The sequence below is a fragment of the Diaphorina citri genome, unplaced genomic scaffold, assembly GCF_000475195.1.
Source record: "Diaphorina citri unplaced genomic scaffold, Diaci psyllid genome assembly version 1.1 scaffold2769, whole genome shotgun sequence".
Classification (NCBI taxonomy): domain Eukaryota; kingdom Metazoa; phylum Arthropoda; class Insecta; order Hemiptera; family Psyllidae; genus Diaphorina; species Diaphorina citri.
Window position 1 is genome coordinate 558 of NW_007380186.1, and position 10,299 is coordinate 10,856.

Here is a 10,299-nt window from a genome sequence, read left to right on the forward strand (position 1 = left end):
AAGGTCGGGACACACATGACAGGTTTTTGTCTGGCAGGCATATACCTAACCCTTCAGGCGAAATTGAACGTGTGTGACTGCAAAATTTAATTTCCCATGTGCTCTAATTCGGCTTAACAACACACATGACAGGTTTTTGCTCTAATAACACACATGACAGGTTTTTGTCTGGCAGGCATATACCTAACCCTTCAGGCGAAATTGAACGTGTGTGACTGCAAAATTTAATTTCCCAAATGGATGCTAAATCAATAGAAGAAATATCTGGAAAAAAATTAGATAAATAATTACCTCTCTGCGGTAAAAGAGAGAGAGAGAGAGAGAAAGGACTTTATATCGTGTCATTTATATCAGTTGAAAACTTAGATATGTTCGTTCTCGGAACGGCTTCCTTCTCTCTTTGATTTCGGGACGATAAGACGATTGTTGTTACAGTTCCTTCTGAATTATTGCTCATTTGAGAGAGAGAGAAAGAGCTTTATTTATCTAAGAGAAGGAGAGGAATATGAAACAAGAGAGTTTTATTTCTCTAGAAGAGAAGGAAAGAGAGAGAGAGAGTGAGAGAGAGAGAGAGAGAGAAAGAGAGGGAGAGAGAGAGAGAGAGAGAGAGAGAGAGAGAGAGAGGACTTTATATCCTGTCATTTATATCAGTTGAAAACTTAGATAGCTATGCCACTTTGCCGCTACCAGACATCTTGTCTAATTGGATACGGGATAACTAATTTCTAAGATTTAGGGAGATAAAAAGAAAGAGAAGGGAGAAAGAGAGATAAATTAGAGAGGAGAGAGAGAGAGAGGTACTTGGAAGTAGGTACGGTACTTAAAAGTCGGTAGTGAATATAGGTACCTACTTTAATAAACTTAGAAAGTCCCTTACACGACTGATGAATGCAAGTAGGTAGTTAGGTGGGTATGTACCTTTTATAAGCTTCCTTCACTTCCTTGTTACCTTTTATAAGCTTCCTTGTAAATGACCTTTAAAGAAATGGGATTTTTTGAATACTGAACGCTGTTTGCGACAGAAATATAAAACTATTTTCACAGGAAATAGGTAAATAGGATTTTATTTTCTACACGTTTTGCTGTTCGAGACACAAATAGGTATGTAAACCGTAAGAGAAGTAAGAATAAGAAAAATAAGAAGAGAAAAAGAGGTTGATAGAGCAAACTGTATAAAATTTGCCCTAGGGCGGGAATAAGCGCTCAGACCATCTGAGAGCTCAGACCATCTGAGAGTGAATGGCCGGCATTAGAAGGCAGACGGGCAGGACGGGCTACCCCCCAAGCTAACTTGGCTGGCAATCTCAGAATTTAAAACCTCGTTAAACGCCACTATTATACATAGTAGGTATGTAGGTAGGTACACATACACAATAGAAGAGTTGCGCTTACTTGGGTGATGTTTCAAAGTCATAGAACAGGAAAAATGAGGACCAACGGAATTTTTCTTTTTCTTCTACGACTTCTAGATACCGGATAAATCGATTTAAAAAATACCGGTAAATCGTAAACTTTGACGTCACGGCATACGCTCCCGTAGGCGATGACGTCATAATTCATGACTCCCGCTTCGTTTGTTTGTGCGCAAGCGTTTCTGCGCATTTTGACGTTAAGTCTGACGTCACAACTCTTTGAACTTTGTCATTGGAACGGCAATTAAAAATTGAATTTTCGACCTTTTAAAGTTACTTTTTTGGAGTTTTGACCTCAGATTCGAATTTTTCACAACTTTTTACGTAGGAATCGACTGTCTATTTTTTCCACCACTGCACTGTAGTTTTTTTTTTTGACCTTTTTCAATTTTATATCTTTGTTTAGCACTGTTAAATTTTATTTATTATTATTTGATTTTCATCAAATTCACTAATTGAACCATTTAATAGATTTTTTTTTATGCTTGAATTCTATTGGTCATTGATGGTTGTGGCAGCATCGTGTATTCCTGAAACAGAAGAAAATAAAATTTGAATTAGATTTTCATTATTATTAATTATTATTATTTATTTTTCACATAGGTAGTTATAGTCGCTAGATCGCGGGTTCAATTCTCGCCCGGAGTGAACTTCATCCTAAACAGATAACGTTCGTTCTCGGAACGGCTGACTTTCTAATATCCAGACCTCCTCTCTTCGATTTCGGGACGATAAAACCTCCATTTCTAATATTTCTATTATTACAGTTGCCACAGTTGCCTCTATCAAACATGGAAAAAACAAACAGCCTTTTTAATTAGTTATGTAGAAAATCAGGTATATACCTATCTAATTACTATCATTTTTACGGATGGTTACATCATTTATTAGTTAATAAATTACATATAATTTTATTCCCTAATCGTTTGTGAATTAAATAACCCGGTATTGAAAAAATTCGATTTTTTTAAAAATAATTATTCCATCGCTTGGTAATAAAATAGAACAAAAAAATCCAATATTTTTGACCACCCTGTATAATTTTCATACCGCCGAACGCTCTGCATATCCCATACAGTAACCGGGTCACACTAGAGGAGGAGAACTATCGATAGCACTATCGATAACTATCGATAGTTTTGACTATCGAACGCTATCGATAGTTGAGGCTTGACGAGGGTTTATGGCGCAGTCGACATTACGGGAGTTATAGCTTTTGAGATATTGAGATTACCCTCTTGGTGTAAAAGCAGTGTTTTAGCATTCGTAAAACAGAACAGATTTCAACATTCGTAAACATTTTTATTTCTGTTACCTATGCAAGCAACACTAAAACCTATGCAAAGGAAACTGTTACCTGGATATGCAAAAGAAAGGAAATTGACACAGTTCAAGTTTTGTTTTTAGTTCTTTTTTCTAACTTATTTCAGTGGTGTAGTGGTTAACACTTTGTTGGTCCGGATCTGGAAGTTGGTGGGCAGAGTCCAAGTCATAAGATTATCGAAGTAAATACCTAATTGTGACAAGCTGACAAGCATTAGGTAAATATGCGTAAGACAAATACCTAGAAGTGCTTTTCTTCTAGCTCTTTTTAAATTTAATTGAAAATTATTTACTTAGGTTCTAGTAAAGTACTCGCTTGTGATGCAATCTAGATCTAGAGATTCTTGGATTTCTCGGTACCTACGAGTTAAGTAGGGGAAGACAATAAAAATTAGATTTAGAAAGAAATATTAAATTGTTTTTTCTTACCGTCGTGTTGGTACTCGTGGTGGATGTCCGATGTGTATGCCCTCGGTTACTGTTAGTCGCAGGTGACGAGTTGTTGTGTATCTGCAGGTAGCAATGTTCCATAATGATGTGACTCTGCGCGCGCTTCTCCTCCGCCACTATCTTGCGCGCCGTTGGGTTCTATTTTATAACTAACTTTAGTTCTGTTATTGCTAGACACAAATTAATGAAAAGTAAACACAAAGCGGGTCCAATCTGTTAGAAGCTAGTCATAATACACAATTTTATTCACGTTGTAAAGGTAAGAGACAAATTAAACAAAGTAGACAAAGCTACAGAAATAATTTGAAAATTTAATTGACTAGAAAATAGACCAAAAGGTAGACGAGGCAATCGATCACGACAATTTGTCAATTAGTGATAGATTGTTTGAGATTTTAGCAAAGATAATCCCTAATATTAATTGAAAGCTCATCAATCAGCGATGTAGAGGGAATATTCCCAGCTTGTATAAAGAATGAAAATGGTGCCATGGCTTCTGAGGCTGTGCTTACCAATCTATCATCCTATTATTAATATTAATTGAAAGCTCATCAATCAGCAATGTAGAGGGAATATTCCCAGCTTGTATAAAGAATGAAAATGGTGCCATGGCTTCTGAGGCTGTGCTTACCAATCTATCATCCTATTAAGCTTGCCACTTAGATAAAACGCCGGTAGGTACCCAAACCCACAGTCCTGAGGTTTGTATGGATTCATTCAGCCCACACAACATATCCCGTTTTAGCTTGACCAATGATACGTCACCCCAAACCCACAGTCCTGAGGTTTGTATGGATTCATTCAGCCCACACAACATATCCCGTTTTAGCTTGACCAATGATACGTCACCTGCTTCGTTTCATAATTACACTCGTCTAGGTTTACTCTCCCACTCGCCCTACTCTCCTCTACAAGCTCTCATCATAGGCCTCATTCTGTTGATCATTATCATTGTCACTATCGTTGGCAACATTCTGGTGTGTATTGCGGTTTGCATCGTGCGTAAGTTACGCCGTCCGTGTAACTATCTCCTTGTGAGTCTAGCGGTGAGTGATCTATGTGTTGCTATCCTTGTGATGCCCATGGCACTCCTGTATGAAGTCAGTGGCAAATGGAACTTTGGTTTCATGATGTGTAACCTTTGGGTGAGCTTTGACGTACTGAGCTGCACGGCGTCCATCTTGAATCTGTGTATGATCAGTGTAGACAGGTACTACGCCATCACCAAACCGTTAGAGTACGGTGTCAAGCGCACACCGAAGCGTATGATACTGTGTGTTGTGTTTGTGTGGTTAGGCGCTGCTTGTATCTCACTACCCCCACTGATAGTACTAGGCAACGACTATCGCGAGGATAACGGGGTGTCGTTCTGCTCCGTGTGTCAGAACTACGGGTACCAAATCTACGCCACCCTGGGGTCATTCTACATACCGCTGACTGTCATGATTACCGTGTACTATAAGATATTCTGTGCGGCGCGCAAGATAGTGGCGGAGGAGAAGCGCGCGCAGAGTCACATCATTATGGAACATTGCTACCTGCAGATACACAACAACTCGTCCCCTGCGACTAACAGTAACCGAGGGCATACACATCGGACATCCACCACGAGTACCAACACAACGGTAAGAAAAAAACAATTTAATATTTCTTTCTAAATTTAATTTTTATTGTCTTCCCCTACTTAACTCGTAGGTACCAAGAAATCCAAGAATCTCTAGATCTAGATTGCACAAGCGAGTACTTTACTAGAACCTAAGTAAATGATTTTCAATTAAATTTAAAAAGAACTAGAAGAAAAGCACTTCTATTTGTCAGCTTGTCACAATTAGGTAATTACTTCGATAATCTTATGACTTGGACTCTGCCCACCATCCTCCAGATCCGGACCAACAAAGAGTTAACCACTACACCACTGAAATAAGTAAGAAAAAACAACTAAAAACAAAACAAAACTTGAACTGTGTCAATTTCCTTTCTTTTACATATCCAGGTAACAGTTTCCTTTGCATAGGTTTTAGTGTTGCTTGCATAGGTAACAGAAATAAAAATGTTTACGAATGTTGAAATCTGTTCTGTTTTACGAATGCTAAAACACTGCTTTTACACCAAGAGGGTAATCTCAATATCTCAAAAGCTATAACTCCCGTAATGTCGACTGCGCCATAAACCCTCTGCATGCGAATATGGAAATGGTTTATTGTATGCACCTGTAGAATAGTGTCGTAGTTGTAATTGGGAGAGAGGGAAGCACCAATGCCGATCCTTAGTAGTTTTTTGTCCACAATTCCTGCACTACTTCTCATTATCACTGACACAAAATTGAAAGGGCTTGTCCGATTCCACCTGAAATTTAACCAAAAAAATTCAAACATTCGACTGTGAAATCAAAGAATAATGTTAAATACTTACCTACATAAATTACCAATTTGAAGAAGAAGAAGAAGAAGAAGAAGAAGAAGAAGAAGAAGGAGAAGAAGAAGAAGAAGAAGAGGAAGAAGAAGAAAAGAAGAAGAAGAAGAAGAAGAAGAAGAAGAAGAAGAAGAAGAAGAAGAAGAAGAAAACGATTTTCATTTGAGACATCTACATATTTCTCCAAAAAATTGTTCACTAATGGTTTTATTACGTTTTATAGCTTCCTTTTGAAAATATCACAACACGCTACTGACTGTAAACATAAATGGAGAGCTGCTATGCACCTGTACAGGAAACATAAGTGAGGAAGTAGGGTCATAAAAACATAGGTAGGTATATGCGAACCTTTGCCCCACCCTACCCTACTTCTTCAAGATACCTATACCTAATCAGTTGACTTTAATACTTCAAGATACCTATACCTAATCAGTTGACTTTAATATTAGGGTCGATGGAAACCAGGGGGTTGTAGGAAATGGCTCAGAACTCAGGACAGGGTTCAGTGTAAAAGAAAGAATAAGGCCAATAAGGTGCATGTGTAATGGAGGAGTTGCAATTGGAAAAATATTATTAATAAAAGGTCGATTCCTACGTAAAATGTTGTGAAAAATCCAAATCTGAGGTCAAAACTCCAAAAAAAGTAACTTTAAAAGGTCGAAAATTCAATTTTTAATTGCTGTCCTAATGAAAAAGTTCAAATAGGTAGTTATGACGTCAGATTTCACGTCAAAATGCGCAGAAACGCTTGCGCACAAACAAACGAAGCGGGAGTCATGAATTATGACGTCATCGTTAATTTTCAATAGAAACGTAGAAAAAGATAGGTATAACATTTTTTGAAAATAAGAAACAGCGAGAAGTTATACTATGAAAATAACGCCAAATTCGACTAAATTGTTGCATTTTGCATACACAGAAACATGTACATGTATGTCTGTCTGTTACGGCGCTGTTACTCTGATGGACCTTGAAAGAGAGAGAGAGAGAGAAAGAGAGAGAAAAAAAAAAACAGATAAAAACAACAAAAAACATGGAAGCTCGTAGCATACAAAACCGGCTTACAAGGATACAAATTACAAAACCAACAAATACAAAGCCCAGAGATATCTCCGTTGTAGACGGAAGGAACAGAGGGACGGAAAAGAAGAGCCTTAAAAGAGGGGAAGAATAGAAGAGGAAGAGAAAGGAGGAGGAAGAAGAGGAGAAAGAGAAATAATTGGGAGGAGGAGAGAATGAGAAATGTGTAAAGGACAAGGTGAGAGAAATAGGAAATATTATGTGAGAGAGAGAGAGAGAGAGTGAGATGAAGGAAGCAATAATAAACAATATCAAGTATCTGGGAGTTCAGATAGATAGTCATTTGAGATGGGAGGGACATATAGAAATATTAAGAAATAGGTTACATAAAAGAGGGGAAGAATAGAAGAGGAAGAGAAAGGAGGAGGAAGAGGAGGAAGAAGAGGAGAAAGAGAAATAATTGGGAGGAGGAGAGAATGAGAAATGTGTAAAGGACAAGGTGAGAGAAATGGGAAATATTATGTGAGAGAGAAGGAGGCAATGATGAAGAGAGAGTAAAGACATATAAAAAAAAAGAATATTAATATTGAAAAGATGACAGAGAAGAAAGAGAACAGAAAAAATTTTAGAGAAGAAGAAAAGAGGTTGAAGAATTTAAAAGAGGGGAAGAATAGAAGAGGAAGAGAAAGGAGGAGGAAGAAGAGGAGAAAGAGAAATAATTGGGAGGAGGAGAGAATGAGAAATGTGCAAAGGACAAGGTGAGAGAAATGGGAAATATTATGAGAGAGAGAGAAGGAAGCAATGATGAAGAGAGAGTAAAGAAAAATAAAAAAAAAAGAATATTAATATTGAAAAGATGACAGAGAAGAAAGAGAACAGAAAAAATTTTAGAGAAGAAGAAAAGAGGTTGAAGAATATGTGATTGAGAAAATAGAAGAATGAGAAGAGAAAGAGAACTAAAGGAAAAGGGAGTAGAGAGAGAAAGGGAGAGAGGGAGAGAGAGAGAGAGAGAGAGAAGTAGATAGACTAAAGGAGAAAGATAAGTGGGTACATATTACAAGAAAGGAAACAACCAATCCAATAAAATAAATGTGTCTTCTCTTCGCTTTGATTTTGGAACGATGAGATCTCAAGAGTTACAGTCCCCTCAATCAAACTAAACGTAAAAAAAAGCGTAAGAATTGTGCAATGAACCGAGTCACTGGCTAGCCCTTGCTTCCCCCCTCCACTTCACCTCGTACCCATGTGTTGTAGTGCGGTGGGGGCACCCCATTGCGTTAACCACAAAGAGGATAAAAAAACAGAGCTTCCGCTGTTTCTCCTCATTTGTATAAGCGGATGTCTGTGTGTGACCCGGTTACTGTATGGGATATGCAGAGCGTTCGGCGGTATGAAAATTATTATTTATAAAATGGAGGTCAAACTTGCAAATCTTGTACGAACAACCGAATTATGAAGAAGAAAGAAAGAAAGAAAGAGAGTGTGTGTGAGAGAGAGATGAGAGATAGAGAAAGAGAAAGGGAGAAAGAGGGAGAGAGAGAAAGATAGAGTGAGGGAGAGAGAAATGGGAAGGATCAAAGTTGAGAATGGACAAAAAACGTACAAAAAGGAGGTTAAATTTAATGGTTTGAACAACAAAGAAGAAAAGAACATCAAAGATAGACAAACGAGAAGAAAGAGATGCTGAAGGAGCATACAAAGAAGAGTGAGAACAAGAAGCTCAAGTAGGGCAATTGTGAATAACGGAGGAAAATGTCCATAAGAAGAAAAAGAGAGACAAACGAAAAGAAAGAGATGCTGAAGGAGCATACAAAGAAGAGTGAGAACAAGAAGCTCAAATAGGGCAATAGATCAGTTGTGCTTACTTGGGTGACGTTTCAAAGTCATAAAGCAGGAAAAATGAGGACCAGCGGATTTTTTTTTTTTTTTTTTCCTTCTACGACTTCTAGATCCCGAGATAAATCGATTAAATTAATGCCGGTAAATCGTGAACTTTGACGTTACGGCAAACGCTCCCGTAGGAGATGACGTCACATCAAATGTCCCGAGCAAAGCTCCCTCGCAGGCAACGCATTAATGTGTTTGTGCGCATACGTTGTAATTACTTCGATAATCTTATGACTTGGACTCTGCCCACCATCCTCCAGATCCGGACCAACAAAGAGTTAACCACTACACCACTGAAATAAGTAAGAAAAAACAACTAAAAACAAAACAAAACTTGAACTGTGTCAATTTCCTTTCTTTTGCATATCCAGGGAACAGTTTCCTTTGCATAGGTTTTAGTGTTGCTTGCATAGGTAACAGAAATAAAAATGTTTACGAATGTTGAAATCTGTTCTGTTTTACAATTTAATATTTCTTTCTAAATCTAATTTTATTGTCTTCCCCTAACTCGTAAGTACCAAGAAATCCAAGAATCTCTGGATCTAGATTGCACAAGCGAGTACTTTACTAGAACCTTAGAAGTAAATGATTTTCAATTAAATTTAAAAAGAGCTAGAAGAAAAGCACTTCTATTTGTCAGCTTGTCACAATTAGGTAATTACTTCGATAATCTTATAACTTGGAGTCTGCCCACCAACCTCCAGATCCGGACCAACAAAGTGTTAACCACTACACCACTGAATTAAGTAAGAAAAAAGAACTAAAAACAAAACAAAACTTGAACTGTGTCAATTTCCTTTCTTTTACATATCCAGGTAACAGTTTCCTTTGCATAGGTTTTAGTGTTGCTTGCATAGGTAACAGATATAAAAATGTTTACGAATGTTGAAATCTGTTCTGTTTTACGAATGCTAAAACACGGCTTTACGAATGCTAAAACACTGCTTTTACACCAAGAGGGTAATCTCAATATCTCAAAAGCTATAACTCCCGTAATGTCGACTGCGCCATGTCTGACGTCATACATATTTGAACTCTTTCATTAGAACGGAAGATAAAAATTGAATTTTCGACCTTTTACAGTTATTTTTTCGGAGTTTTGACCTCAGATTTGGATTTTTCCCAACTTTTTTGGGAATCGACCATTTATTTAACCATTTTTACCCATTTGCAACTGCTCCATTGTGAATAACGGAAGAAAATGTCCATAAGAAGAAAAAGAAGGAGAAGAAGAAGAAGAAGAAGAAGGAAGTAAGAAAAATCGTTTACCATTTGTTAACGTTTTTTTTTTCTCTTCAAAGTTCTTTGTGTTTGTGAGAAGGAGAAAGAAAAGGGTTCCTTAGTCTCTCTCTCTCTCTCTAGCTCTCTCTCTCTCCCTCTCTGCTCTCTCTTTCTCTCTCTCTGGCTCTCTCTTTCTCTCTCTCTGGCTCTCTCTCTCTCTGGCTCTCTCTCTCTCTATAAAAAAGAGGTGTATGTGTATGTGTATGTGTATGTGTAATCTATGTGTAATAAAGACATCTTTCTTTCTCTCTCCTTCTCACTCCCTCTTTTTCTCCTTTTCCCTCTCCCGATCTTTCTATCTCTCCCTCCCCATACCTACCTACTATTTTCCTCTCTCTTTTCTCTTCCCCTCATTTTCTCTCTCTCTCCCAATTTCTTTCTTCCTCTTTTGCTGCCCCTGTTTCTCTTACAATGCCGATCCTTAGTAGTTTTTTGTCCACAATTCCTGCACTACTTCTCATTATCACTGACACAAAATTGAAAGGGCTTGTCCGATTCCACCTGAAATTTAACC

At 37.7% G+C, this 10,299-nt stretch overlaps 1 protein-coding gene and 1 long non-coding RNA gene across 2 annotated transcripts; one reads left to right on the top strand and one right to left on the bottom strand.

Annotated features, from left to right (window-relative positions):
• Positions 1-1,790: 1,790 nt before the first annotated feature.
• Positions 1,791-3,306, bottom strand: LOC113471664. Its single transcript, XR_003394279.1, has 2 exons — positions 3,165-3,306; positions 1,791-1,942 (listed from the first exon to the last, which is right to left on the bottom strand). It is a non-coding gene; the product is annotated as an uncharacterized LOC113471664 (long non-coding RNA).
• A 430-nt stretch (positions 3,307-3,736) lies between these two features.
• On the top strand, positions 3,737-4,810 carry LOC103519518 (5-hydroxytryptamine receptor 1-like; the record flags this gene model as incomplete). Its single annotated transcript, XM_026830988.1, has 2 exons — positions 3,737-3,862; positions 3,951-4,810. A coding segment is annotated over exon 2 (834 nt), but the record flags the coding sequence as incomplete, so codon positions are not given.
• Between the last annotated feature and the right edge of the window lie 5,489 nt (positions 4,811-10,299).